The sequence below is a fragment of the Podarcis pityusensis genome, assembly GCF_964106645.2.
Source record: "Podarcis pityusensis genome assembly, chromosome: 1".
Taxonomy (NCBI): Eukaryota; Metazoa; Chordata; class Lepidosauria; order Squamata; family Lacertidae; genus Podarcis; species Podarcis pityusensis.
In genome coordinates, this window is record NC_138028.1 from 45,143,039 (window position 1) to 45,157,297 (window position 14,259).

The following is a 14,259-nucleotide window of genomic DNA, read 5'->3' on the forward strand; positions in this document are numbered from 1 at the left end:
GACACAGGTGGTGCTGTGGGTTAAACCACAGAGCCTAGGACTTGCTGATCAGAAGGTCAGTGGTTCGAATCCCCGCAACGGGGTGAGCTCCCATTGCTCGGTCCCTGCTCCTGCCAACCTAGCAGTTTGAAAGCATGTCAAAGTGCAAGCAGATAAATAAGGTACCGCTCCAGCGGGAAGGTAAACGGCATTTCCGTGCGCTGCTCTGGTTCTCCAGAAGTGGCTTAGTCATGCTGTACGCCGGCTCCCTCGGCCAATAAAGCGAGATGAGTGCCGCAACCCCAGAGTCGGTTACGAATGGACCTAATGGTCAGGGGTCCCTTTACCTTTTACTATTCATTGCTAAAACACACTTCTCACAGACTCCTTCCCCCATCTCAAATCTTGATGCCATTTTGCTCTGCTTTAGTTGTATTTATCCGATCTGAGCTATGCTCATTTCTCAATAGTTTGAGTGGCTGACTGTTGCTTCAATAGAACTTATGGGGTGGGGGGAAGCGATTGCAAACTCAGAAGGCAGCGAGACATTCCACAGCCAGCCTCTTATACAGTCTACTTACCACCAAGTTATATGCGTGGATGGTTTTGTCTGCTGAGCAGGTGTACAACAAATTCCCAAAAATCTGAATCGCATTCACTGAAGCTGAATGACCCTCAAAGGCCCCTTCCGTAGGTTCTTCCTCTTCGCCTGGCTCTGAGGAGACTTCTGTCAAATGCAATTGTCAAAGCCTTCCGTTAACTAAACATACTGCTCATAACACCATGGTAAAAGAAAACTGAAAGAGGAAAGAAAGAAAACATCCACTCAAAACTACCAGGTGCTGAACCAATGAACGGTATCTGACTATAGCAAAACCAACCAACCAACCAACCAAACAGCAATAGAATAATAATAAACCCCAATAAACCCAACATATTGTAATGGTAAAAAGCTCCTTGACTGAAGGAATAAGAAAAGGAGTCAAGTTGTAAGCTAGGGTGGGTGAGGAAATCACAATATGAAATGAGCTACCTCATAAGTATATCTAAACAAGTCTTTGGCTTAAGAACACATTAGGAATAAGCTGAGCTTGACTCTTGGCAAGATGGAGGCACTGTGGTGAACAGTTCCTGTTTCTGAGAAACTGATTAAACAAGCATGTTTTTAGCAGGCACCAAAAAGTATACAGTGGAGGTGCCTGCTTGACTACAGCTCCCATTTTCTGCAACCACTGGCCATACTGACTGAAGCAGAGTATTAGTATTTGTTGTTGTGTGCTTTTAAGCAAGCTTTCTGGGTTTGGAGTCATGTTTGGGAACACAGATGATGCTATAGCACTCCATATTGCAAAGAGCTGCTCAACTCTCTCCCACCTCCCCACAAAGCCCATGTGCTTATTTTTCCATTAGAAAATATATATATACCTGATGAGTTTTTTGATCCTCTTATTGAAGATATGGACGTTTGAGTCTCAGCCACACTACAGAAGATAGAGAATGCCACGGCTATTACAGAATGCTAACACAAAGGACTTTAATTTAAAATGCTTGGCTACAAGGCCTTGTATGGAAAATGTGTATAGGGAAAAGAAACATAGCTATCACCAGGACAATGAAGCAGCAGTCACAAAGCACTCTGTGACACTAAGTTTCCATTCTCCAATAATTATTTTTCAATTATTTAAATGTACTTCGGTATGGAAAATTTCCTGCAATCTCTTTTATGGTATTTATAAAACACTTCTCTGTCCAAAGGTTCCTGAGGCAATAAACAAACTCAAAATAGAGAGACTATAACATCACTAAGAGTACATCATAAACAGATTTTTTAAAAACACAGTAGCTCATGGATACACAATCAATGTACACACAGAGAGTTGTGTCCAACAAAGTCACCGTGTTCGTGCAAGGAATTCTGCTTGCACTATGGAACTTCCCATTGCTTCTTCTCCTCTGCCCCCCCCCCCGCCGCCTCTAGAGGGTTGTAGGGGCCCTCAGAACAAATTCAGGGGCATGGGGTGAGGGAGAGGAAGTTCTGTTGCATAAGTGTAAGTCCTTGCACAAATGGGACGACTTCCCTGGATATAACACCTGTTTTCCAGCTTACCTTCTGCCAATGCCATCCTTGTAGTTTGTTCCAATCTCACTGGTAGAGCTCACTTCATCGTAGCCAGACCGAGACGCCTCTCTCAGAAGCTGCTCTGAGGAACTCAGAGCATCCCTCTTAGAAGGGCTGTCTGGTTTTTCATCCCCCGATTCTGATGAACTGATGGCAACCACTTCCAGAGGAGATTTGGGGACTTCCACAAATTCCAGAGACGTGTCACTCTCATTCTCGTCTTTCTTCCGCTTTCCTTCCTGAGCAGCCTCTGCATCCTCTTGCTTTGGAGGGGTGGATGTTGTAACTTTGCCCCCTCTGGTCCCCTTTACCATCTTGACTTTCCTTAAAGGCTTCATGTCACTTACATCCTGCTCTGTATCGCTGTTCTCAGGGACATGGGCTGCTCGCAGTGCTTTCTTCTTCTTCAACTTCTTCTTTTTCTTGCTCATTTTGCTCTCCACGGAGACCAGTGCAGAAACCGCCATCTGCTCCGTTGCCTGTCTGGGATCTTCATCCGCAGGCAGTTCAGGGGGAAAGGTTGGGCTCTGAAAGGAGCTACTGCACTGTTCTACAACTGTGTTGTCTGGTGGGATTTTGTTTTCTTCTGCCTTCTCTGCCAAGAGCGATGGTGAATAGCTGGGGGAAGACCTGGCCCTTCCCTTATCTGGAACAGGTTTCTGCATATCTTGATTAGACTCTTGGAAATCAATAAGTGCAGACAAAGACATGGTAGCAGAGATTACTGGGTACAGCAAAGGTTGTTGGCTCGTATTCCCTGAAGAAGATAAAATAGCCCTTTTCACTTTGACATGGCCAATTAGGCATTTGTGAATCCCAGCCTTAGTCATATGTGGCTTTAAGTGGTAACTTACAGAGCATCCCAGATGTACAAACTATTAATCAACATGGTCGCCTCCATATAATCACCTTGATAGCTCGTGTAATTTAGCGTCAAACACTGGATTGCAACCAGAAAGACTTTGGGTTCCAACCTCTTTCCATGAGAACTTGCAAGGTCTTGCTCTCTAACCTACACCAGGGATGAGGAACCTGCAGCCTCCCAGATGCTGTTGACCATCATCCCTGATCATTGGTCATGTGAGAGTGCCACAATTCCCCATCCCTGAATTGTTTTGTTCCAAGGATGCAAGTAAGAAGCATACTTTGGAGATGAGAAGCCAATAGTCCTCTTGACAGACCACATGCTCAGAGTTTTGTGCACAACTGGCATGTCTCTGGGCTGACTGGGAAATTCTGGGGCACACACATAGATAATAATAAATACTACTATGAGTGGGCATTGGTTTTGTTTGTTACTATGTTAGGTATTTTGTGTTTTTCCATTGCAAACTGCCCTGTGATCCTTGGATGGAGGGCGGTATAGAAATTAAACAAACAAACAATATTAATAGACAGAATTATCACCTGCAGAAGACAACATACCATTCTGAAACAGAGCCTCTCCCTGTGAAGAACATGGAAACCTCTGTTCAGGAATATTCATGCTCTCCTCTCTAGGCTTTGGAGATGCAGGTTCTTGCTTGATTTGAACAGATGAATCCGGGATTGTGATGGCTCCAATGCCACCAGTGGTTTGGAATGTAGGTGGGGTGCTTGCAAGGACAGGAGCTGCCAAAGGAACTGCAGGTATCTGGGCAGAGAGAGGTGAAGCAGATTCCAAAAGAGGAACAAGACCACCTGGATTAGCAATTAGATCCTGTGTTGGCTGAAGTTTGTTGTTTCTTTTTTCATTTGAGCCACTGGGTTGAAGTTGCTGCAGCTGTTCGGAAGGTTCATAGGTTTCTAAGGAGACAACATGGATGCATTTCACATTAAAATCTCTTAAGCAAACAAGGCTTATGAGGGACAAGCTCTGCCCTGAATTTCCCCAAATCCAAGTTCACATATAACAGTAATCCAGGTTTCATTTTAACCATGGTCTGCTCAACAAGCCACAAACAGTCCTATAGATAAACAAAAAAACCCTATGGCTCATTTCTTCAAAGCTTGGTTTGTTTTCCCACTGCTCTTGTCTTTGTAACTCGGTGAGCATATAGGATAAGGTGGCCCAATGAACTATGGTTAAGCATGACTGCTGAGTTCAGGCATAATGCCAAACCATAGGTGAAACAAGTCATGGTTTGTAATCCAACAATAAACAATGGCTTCACACAGTGGGCTGTTGACAGAAAAAATAGGGGCTGCTCTCCTAACCTCTTCATCCACTCTTGTGTTAACTGATACTCTATGATCAGTGAGCTGCCTCTTATTCCACTATCTATTTTCCTTCACTGTCAGTACCTCAGAGATTTCAAAGCACTCAGGGACCTTACATACCCGTGTCTTGAGTAAATGCTACAGCAGGGACCTGAGGATCTCCAGAGGTTGACTACAACTTTCATCATCCCTGACCATTGATCACACTGGCTGAGACTGATGGGATGTGTAGTCCAACAACATCTGCAGATCCACCCCTGCATTACAACATTCACCAAATCCTCTTTTCCTTTGTTTTTCCTTTAACTACTATTTGGAGAGACTCATTATGGTGGAGTTTTAGAGTCTTGAATAATTCAAGGAACCAAACTACAAGAGAAAATACGTTCTTACTATAGACACTTGGGGCAGTTTCTGCTGCTATATTCCATGGACCCAGCTGCTCACAAGCCTCTCTGCCTGAACTGCCAAGAGGTGGTCTCAGATTATCATCATGGTTCTGCATTACTACTGGGCACCTGAGTAACTTTAATAAAAATGGACTCCCAAAGCAATGCAAGGTACCTTGCAATCCCTGCAGGATCTGAATTCTTTGGCTTCTCAAAGTGCCCATTTCCACCGATATCTAGGAGACAAGAGAGATTCAGTCAGGTCTATCAGAAGACATCCTTCTGAAATCTTCAGAGTTACAGCTGATGGCCTTCGAAACGTCAAAGTACCTGCTGTTTCAGTACAAGCAGTCGCTGGACTTCAATATAAGCTGCCTGCAGAGCAGCTCGAGCTGGCACAAGGCTCCCATCCACACAGTGCAAGGACTTACTCAATTCTTCTTCCCTCAGAGAAATAGACAACAACTGGTCTACCTGCGAACGCTCTGCAAGAGAAAGTAAGTTTCAAGATATGAGACAGCCTGCTGCCACTTTTAGGACATTCAGAAGGTATTTGGCAAATGTCAGCTTTCTGAGACGCAGTTCATTAGAGTAAGTTGCCACGTTGCTTCCTAGTGAAAGGAGATTGGAAGAGATGAGGTATCAAGCACAGTATTAAATTTGTACTTCTATTTGATGAGCTTGGCATAGGTAAAGGTAAAGGTACCCCTGCCCGTACGGGCCAGTCTTGACAGACTCTAGGGTTGTGCGCTCATCTCACTCTAGAGGCCGGGAGCCAGCGCTGTCCGCAGACACTTCCGGGTCACGTGGCCAGCGTGACGAAGCTGCATCTGGCGAGTCAGCGCAGCACACGGAACACCGTTTACCTTCCCGCTAGTAAGCGGTCCCTATTTATCTACTTGCACCCGAGGGTGCTTTCGAACTGCTAGGTTGGCAGGCGCTGGGACCGAGCAACGGGAGCGCACCCCACCGCGGGGATTCGAACCGCCGACCATGCGATCGGCAAGTCCTAGGCGCTGAGGTTTTACCCACAGCGCCACCCGCGTCCCTATGAGCTTGGCATAGTCCACAAGTAATGGTCAGTCTTCCTTTATCAACCCAAGGAAGGCACCACTCATGGGAAACCTATGCAACAGAGTTTGGCTTCAAGGGAGGAGAACAAAAATAATCAAAATTTGTTTGGTGGGCCTCCTAAAACATTTGTTTTATTTTACTTTACAATATTTTTATTAATTTTAACTGTAACAAACATCACATATAGATAAACATTAATAAGAAAAAGTTTTTAAAAGAAAGTAATAAAAACTTCATAATGCTGTTTATACATTCAATAAAATATCCAAAAGTGGGATTTTTCTAGTCTCCTGACTTTTCTCTACCCCCTCCCATAGTTCCGTTATTGCATGATTACTTTATGCATGTCCAAGTTATATTGTCCATCTAATTATATCTAATTCTTTCTTTTATCATAATAATGCAAATGTTTCTTAGAATCCTGCTGATGTATCAACTTGTATTACAGTGCTTTGATATACGTATAATAAAAACTTCCCATTTGTTTTTAAATTTGTTATCCTGATTTCTGAGTTTCTCTGTTAATTTAGCCAGTTCCACATATTCCATTAACTTAATTTGCCAATCTTTTTTTGTGGGGATCCTTTCCTATTTCTAGCATTGGGCTATCAATACTCATGCGGCTGTTGTCGCATACACAATGAGATATTATTATTATTAGGTATCTCCTTTCCTAGAATTCCTAATAAAAAGACTTCAGGCTTTTTAACAAAAGTTATTTTAAAGTTTTTTCAACTTTTTTATTACTTTACATTGCCACCACATATGATAAAACATACGTTCTACTTCTTTACATTTCCAGCATTTTCCCCCTCCTGATTTGTACATTTGTGCTAATTTAACTGGTGTTAAATACCACCTATACATCATTTTCATTTAATTTTATTTTATCAATGTACAAGCTGTAAATTTCAAAACATTTTCCCAAAAATTTTCCCATTCTGACATTTGGATGTTATCTCCCACATCCTTTGCCCACTTTATCATTACACATTTGACTGGCCTCCTAAAACATTTAGACTGGGGAAAAATAATGCAGTGCCAACTAATTTATCACTGTGACCCACCTTTTTTGCCTTTAATCTTTCTTCTTTTATTCTTTCTTTCTAGACTTGGAATTTCAGGAGAGGATCCCTCCTGCAAATTAAATACATATTTTTGTTAGCTAAACTAGCATATAACACAATTTGGTAGATGTTCCAAGACACAAATTGTGTACCAAGCCTATTTGAGGCAGAAGTGTTTGAACACACAGGAGACACAATTGGTTGGATTCAACCTATAGGCTGGATTTTGGCTCCAGTGAAATCAAAGGGACAAGTTAGACACAATTTAAGTTAGGCCCCGCAGAACCTAAAGCGAAATAAACATGCAGTATATTCTTGCATTGCAAGGGGTTGGACTAGATGACCCTTGGGGTCCCTTTCAACTCCGTAAGATTCTATGATTCTATGCATTTCCATTGAGGTGTCAATTTTGTTTTTGAATAGTAACCGAATTCCTCAGTCCTCTTGATCATACATCCACTTAACAGGCATTAAGTGGACATATTCTAGCCTGGCATAATTGCTCAAGGAAGGTGTGAAGCCAATGAGGGGTGTGGCCTTGGGAGAGTTCTAGGGGCCAGATGAAGGCCGCATATGGCCCCTCAGTTTCTCATTTCTGCTATGGACCAAAGAAGCTGCCATGACCAATTGTAATCGGCGGAATCTAACAATGTAGTTCTGCTAGTGCAAGGGTTACGATTTGCATAATGAAACTTCACATGCCATCCCCAAATATGCTCTGGAGGGTTCAGAAAATATTTAGGGGACATACAAGGAAGAGGAGAGGGAGGGGAAGTTCTGTGGTGCTAGTGGAAGTCCTTGGTGCTAGTGGAAATAAGGCATTTGATATAAGAGAGGATGTGTCCAGGTATTCTTACACCCATGGCCGTTTTCAGATTCTGTCACAAGGTTTTAAATGCACAATGGATTCCATGAGTATTTGGACCACTTACTCCGGTCGCTCTTCTTTTTTTGCCAATTCCCTGGCTGTCATTCTGCTCGTTGCCCGATGTGTAGCTGCTGTCTGTAGCGGCATCTAGAGTGCTGAATGCTGCGAGGGCTGAAGCCATACAGAACCTTTCCCCTGGACTCTCCAGCATGTCTTGAGTTTCAAAGGCCTGGGCCCTGTAGTCAGGGCTTCTTGGGCTTTGTCCTGCACTAAACGCTGTGAGTCTGTTAACATTAGGGGGAGACTGTAGGCTGAGCCTCCTTCCCCTGGAATCAGTCCTGTCAGACATGTACGGTGAGGAAGGGAGAGAAGAAGACTCTTGTTTCACACCAGCCACAGCAACTGCAAGCATCTGGGAGCCGTATGTTACATCCTCAGTGTTGGCAACCGAGCTCATTTGTTCATTTTCTTTGCTTGGGCCTTGACTGCTGAAAAAACTATAAACGGAGGTGGTCTTATCTACAGCCACACTGCTTTCGGAGAGACTACGTTTCCTAACAGTCCCAGGGGAGCCTAGGGATATCCCTTCCCAGTGGAAACCTTCAAGGCTGGTCAGGTCACCTTCTTCATCCAACTCAAGTTCCTCTTGTTCATTCTGGATGAGAGGAACCATCTCAATGCCAAACCTTAAAAAACAATAGTGATCGTGAAACACTCAGTAGTGAAAACTCTACCAAAAATAAAGGCTAACACAGAACTGTTAAAAATTAAGTTTCATGTATGGCTAGCTCTGCAATAGCAATGATGCTGTGTTATTACCCAAAGATTTGAAATTCACAGTTGTCTTACCTTTTTGGTTACTGAGTTCCTGAAGATCCACCTATCAGGACAGCTCTTCGGGAAATCAGAACCCAAAATAACACTTTCAAATAGCAAGCAGCGACATAACAACAGGTCAATGATATTTTCTCCAACACAGAAGGAAACTAGGAGGATACTGCAAAAGCAGTTTACCTCTGGCAAACGTAATTGTGATGGCAAAATTACATTGACTGCCTACATTAAACCAGTGGATCACCTTTCACTGAGAAGGGTGGAAGTGGAAGAGATTTGGTTATTGTTCCACTGAAAATTGTAATTAAAAAAATTACATAGTTACAATACAAACTAACTAACATATCTGCAGCAGCTGCAGTTCCTCTTTAAAAGATGGAAATCTAGAACAACTGTAGCAAATCTGACTCACTGGGCTGAGAACGCTGCAGCTGTGCATTGATCAGCTGGTTTAAAGGCAAAGATTGTATATGTGAACCAAGATTTCGTGGCAGTTAACAGAAGGCAAATGGTGAGCTAGGCAGGGAGGAACCTATACTGTGGGAAATCTTGCATATAAATGTAAATAAAAATGTGAAACTGTTTCTTATTCTTACATCCCTTTTCCTAACCACATAATACCCCTTTAAAGCAAACTGTTAAGTCCCTAATGCATCTTCTCAACCAAGAAACGTACAGGTTTTTTTATTTCGTAAATGCATAGGCCACCCTAGGAGTTTTGCACCGAAGGGTGGCCTATACATTTGCTAAATGCATAGATCTTTGATTACAATACAGTTTCAAATCTGATTAAGACCACAAACCTGGGTAAACCTTTGCCAAGTTCTTGCTTCTTCTTTGTCACCTGCTGAATTACCTGCTCCCAGTTGACATTTCTTCGAGACACGCTAATAATCTGCCGCAAAGTAGGCTTGAGCCCTGATTCTTTCTCAGCTTCGCTCTTCCGGTGGCCACTGACATTGCGAATGCGCCTTGCACTGTTCAGGTTGGGCTCAGGTAGATGTGAGCCAGTTTTGCTCTTCAAGTTGGTGCGCCACGTTAGGTCTCTTTGGAGAGAAGCTGGAAAGCCAAGTTTACTCAGTTCGGGAAGAAGAGGGCCAGAGGGCTGCCCTCCTGCATCTTTCTGCAGCTCGTGATTAGAATCAACTGCATAGCTTTCCTCTTCTGGAGCATCATTTGATTTAGTCGTGCTTCCGTCACCATCCTCTTCCAGGGATGCTTTCAAGTCTGTTTCTAGGTCATCTTGAAAGTTGGATAGAGATAGAGAGCCCATTTGGAATTTGGTATATTTGTTACCAGTATTCTTCAACTCTAATAGATAGCCACCTTTTTTAGTTGCCGTATGGTCAGGTTCAGCAAGATCACAAGTTGAGAAAGCATTAGAGTGAGTACTTTTGGTTCCTGTTCCATCTCCAGAGTTCTCATCCTCCAGTCCATCTTTCTGGGGCTCATGCATCTTCAGAGACAATCCTGGACCTTCAGTACTCCATTTGTCATTCCCATCAGTCTGAGTATATCTACAAGGTACCAAGCAAGAGTTTTGGAAAGACTGGCTATACTCAAGTTCTTCTTTGGCATTTTTTAATGCTTCATCTAGATTTTCATTGCTGCTACGCACATGTGTGGTGCCTTTTAAACTGTTATTGCCATTACATTCATTACTCAGCTTGGATCCAAAGGAGGAGGAATTGTTAGCATCTAAATTTAGTGCATTTAGTTGGCTCTGGCTTTCTCCGGATGATGAGGATAACAAAAGCTGGACATGTTTCAAGAGATTCTTTGGGCTTCTTTTTTGAGAAGATGGCTTTATATCGGGAATAGCCAGAAGTGGGGACTTCAAAGATGGCATCCTGTTACCTTTGCCTTCAGCTTGGTCTGATTTTTTCTCACTAGTTACGTCTACTGCCTTCTTACATGGTACAAGTTTGTTGGATGCCATTTTGTAATTGGGGGACGCTGAATAAGTCTCTTCCCATTTTTTCAGTTTGGGGTTATTGGTTTTAGGATCTGTGCATTTTGGAGACGATGGAGAGCATGACAGACGACCAGAATCTGCTTTCTCCGGAGTTGTAGCTACATTCTCATCACACAGTGGCTGCTGTTCTATCGTTTTTAGAGAGGGATATGGAGCCCAGCGATTTGTTTTTTCTCGGGAAGGGCTGTTGCTCTTTCCATTGACTTTGGAGGTCTTGCTCTCTGGTTGCTCAGAAACACCAAAGTTTAGTAACCCATCTGAAGGAAGCTGATCACTAGTGAAATCCAAAACACAATCCCTGTTGTCATTTTCATTAGCAAGGCCCATATAAGGCACCATAGAACTACTGTCTTGCCACTGCCATGCATATCTTTCTCTATTGTATTTATCCTGTGCACTTTTGCTTTTTAACCAGGAAGCATCCACACTATCTAACTGGGAACTATTGTTTGGAGCCCTGCTTTTTCCTAAATTCCACCCCCTTCCGTTTTGTCGACCAGGCTTCCAGTTTCCACCTGAATTTTTGGCTTGCCAGTAAGAAAATGTATTTTCTCCTTCGGAATTCCACTTGGAACTTCTTCCCCTGCCGCCATGGTGCCATCCTGGTATTCCTCCTCTGGCATTCTGATGCCAAGCACCTCCATTATTCCCATAGTTATGATAGCGATTTGGAGACACTCCAGTATTATTCTGATGCCACCCAGGTCGTCCTCTCTGCTTGCTCAGATGCCTGTTTGCATTCTTAGGATTCCTTGCAGGGTGTGTGAATTGGCCTTGTCTGGGATTTAAGAAACCGTCACCTTCCCAGTTCCACTCCCTCTGCGATGGTCCACAATGATATCTTGATGATGAATCGTAAGTGTCTCGGTCTTGATAAGTTCTTTCATCTTGTCTTCTTTGTAATCTCCTGTCACTGTTTTCTGTTTCATGGTTCACACGGCACACTTCACCTGCCCTATAAAGATAGAAGTATTTTAATCTGGAGACTAAATAACCTGTATTTTCACTCATTTGCAATAACAGTTAGTTTTCAAAAAAATAATTAGGCCTGATCTAAAATATCTCTGAGCAATAGACCTGCATTTTGCCCCTGGTGTGCTGACCAAAGGCAAGCAGAGGCTGGAGATTTGTACTGCCAAGTGAGGTAAGCCTGAGATAGCCTTTCAATTAGTCAACCGGCAGAAATGTCATATACAAATCAGTCTCCACTGCTTCATCACATAAATACAGCATAATTATGTTACAGTCATTCATTAAATGAAACAAGGATTAATTGCACACATGACAATGATGGCAGTCCTATTGGTCACTCCCCCAATCTTAGAGGATAGCTATGGAAGGCAGAAAGGATCTCTGGGAGAAAGGATGTTTCTGTGCTGTTGAAGAATGAAGAAAATATTTCTTCTCCCATTTGGGATTATTCATCAGGGAGAGAGATGCCATATACCACATCAGCTTCACCGTCCACCTACTACATGATAGTGAACTGAAAAGTATATTGGAAGCATATAATGTTTTAAAATATTGTCTAAAAATAAGTTAAGAAAAGTAACCAGTCCTCCTGAAGATGCAAATTCAACATCTGTGCTGTATGTAGACAGCTACCTTGCCTAGCTTCAGTGAAAGATGCTCTAGCTTCAGGAAAAAAGATTCAGTTTATATGCATTATATATAACGGGATTTTCTAAGACCACGTATTACAATGCTTGTGATTTGGCAATCTGCTGGCAGGTTGCCCAAAGGGCAGGATTTAAATCTGCCAGCAAAATACATTAAAAGGCTTATCACACATTCCAAGGAAAAATGCTTGCTTTTTCATAGCTAGCGCAATATTCCTAGCAACGTTAGGCCGAATTCCAGACCTTCATTATCCTGTAAAAAAATCAAGAGGGCTATTTTTCCTTTCTCCCTGTAGGCCACTGGAGACATAAGGATAGGAAAATTTCACACTATGGCATCCATCTTCACAACCCCTGATCACGGGTATGCTTCAGGTTTCAAGTTCCAGATCCCTTTTTAACTCTGACAAGACTCAAACGCTCTAGTAGTTCCATAACTGGACTTCAATTATTATTGAATCTGTAGATCATTGCAACTTACAAGGAGAAAAGAAAGTCACGAGGACTGATAGATTTCCACCCACCCCCATCACCTCTGCTCATGCTAGATCAAGAACGTGTGCTTAATACTTTCCTCCTCTGCCAAGTTCAATTCATTAGGAAGTTTCAAACATCCCCTACAAAGAATCCAAACAGAGGAATAGGGGAAAAATTTAACTTCTGCCAGCTAGAGAAATGTTCACTATGTTGAATGTTATTAGAAGAAAGCTGATTGATGTGGCTCACTTACAACACAAAGAGTGTATCCTAAAGATAGATTTACTTGGATGCAAAGATTCTGCTGTGTGACTGGAATGGAATGGTTGAAACGGGATGGTGATGGTAGTTCACTGTTTTCTTCTCCACCACCAGCAACCCCCACCCTCAAAGTAAACCACGCTCCAGAGTTTTGACCACCCTCCAACACATACTGGGGAAGGCAGCAGGAGGTAGAGGAATTGGTAACCACTATTACACCCCATGGGATCAGAAGTGTCCACAGATCCACCCCATGGAAGGCAAGAAATGTGCAATAAAGCCAAAGTAGATTCACGTTATTTAAACCACACATAGCAAAATGTATCATGACACAAGCAATGAACACTACACAGCAGATTAAAACACAATTTGAAGTTATGCAGAAAAACCTAGAGTACAGAATTCTATCCATAAATTGGATAAAGGATTTCATTCAAGACCCAAATGCGTTTCTAGACAACAGAGAAGTAAAAATGGTTCCAGGTTCAGCTGACAGACAGAACAGTAAGGAACAAACCTATAAATAGCCTCGTTTCACAGCTCTATGGTCCCTATAATAGTTTTCACAATTAAATAATTTCTAATAAATACGAGCATGCATATTTAACTATGAAACATAATGCATTCTCATTACACTAGATGCAATTTAATTTTATATGGTCTAAAAAAGTAGGCTACAAATGATATAGGCTCAGTTAGCAAAAGGTTTTCCAGTTCTGCAGTGCGCAGCATGAGCAAAAACGTACAACAGATAAGTTTGCAAGAAGAGGCCCCGTATATTGATTTAAAGCCAGGGAAACCAAGTTTAACGGTCCATCGCAGAGTTATCTGCTCCGTTGGTCTACAAGTGGTCTTTGGGCAATGCTACAAAATTGCATACTAAAAATAGTAACTTATGCAGCTCTTACAACTTTCCCAGCCGCGGCCACGGACTATACTAAAGGCACAGTACACTCTTGGCATCATTTCCCTATATTCAAAGAGTGTTGAAGAACTCCACATCGCAACTGCTAAGAACACGTGAACACACTCACCGGTTCTGCTCATTTCTTTGTTTAATTAGCTGGATGAGTTCCTTGTCAAAGTATTCTTCGTTAGTCTCTTCTTTCCCTTCTTCTCCATCGTGGGCTTCGATGTTGTCTTTGTGCAGCTGGCTGGAGATGTGCTTGGCATACGCCGACAAGCCCACCACTGTCACCCTGCACACCTGGCACTCATGATTGCTGTCCCTGGGGAAAGATGGAGAAGCTGGACATTCAATTTTTCCCACAGGCATGGCAAACGCTGCTGATCTTAACTCAGTTTCCTCTGAATCTGCAAGTGTCACATCAAACGTGCACAAGGTCTAGCAATCTGCATTGCAGCTTTTTGAAAACCCTGCAGGTTTAAAAGTTCTTC

The 14,259-nt window shown here is 42.7% G+C and overlaps 2 protein-coding genes across 3 annotated transcripts in view; one reads left to right on the top strand and one right to left on the bottom strand.

Moving 5' to 3' along the window:
- The window catches only part of GANC (glucosidase alpha, neutral C), a 138,223-nt gene that overhangs the window by 68,902 nt on the left and 55,062 nt on the right, over positions 1–14,259 (top strand). The window lies entirely within an intron of this gene.
- ZNF106 (zinc finger protein 106) overlaps positions 1–14,259 on the bottom strand; it is a 43,101-nt gene that overhangs the window by 14,881 nt on the left and 13,961 nt on the right. The window contains exons 4-13 of one of the 2 annotated variants that reach the window (XM_080991685.1): positions 13,896–14,090; positions 9,333–11,459; positions 7,760–8,381; positions 6,828–6,897; positions 5,017–5,171; positions 4,862–4,922; positions 3,524–3,883; positions 2,087–2,855; positions 1,405–1,460; positions 561–706 (exon numbers count right to left, since the gene is read on the bottom strand). In XM_080991685.1, the coding sequence (XP_080847811.1) occupies positions 561–706; positions 1,405–1,460; positions 2,087–2,855; positions 3,524–3,883; positions 4,862–4,922; positions 5,017–5,171; positions 6,828–6,897; positions 7,760–8,381; positions 9,333–11,459; positions 13,896–14,090 (4,561 nt within the window). Of the gene's footprint in view, positions 1–560; positions 777–1,404; positions 1,461–2,086; positions 2,856–3,523; positions 3,884–4,861; positions 4,923–5,016; positions 5,172–6,827; positions 6,898–7,759; positions 8,382–9,332; positions 11,460–13,895; positions 14,091–14,259 lie in introns of those variants that run through there. The other variant, XM_080991686.1, reaches the window with a different exon arrangement.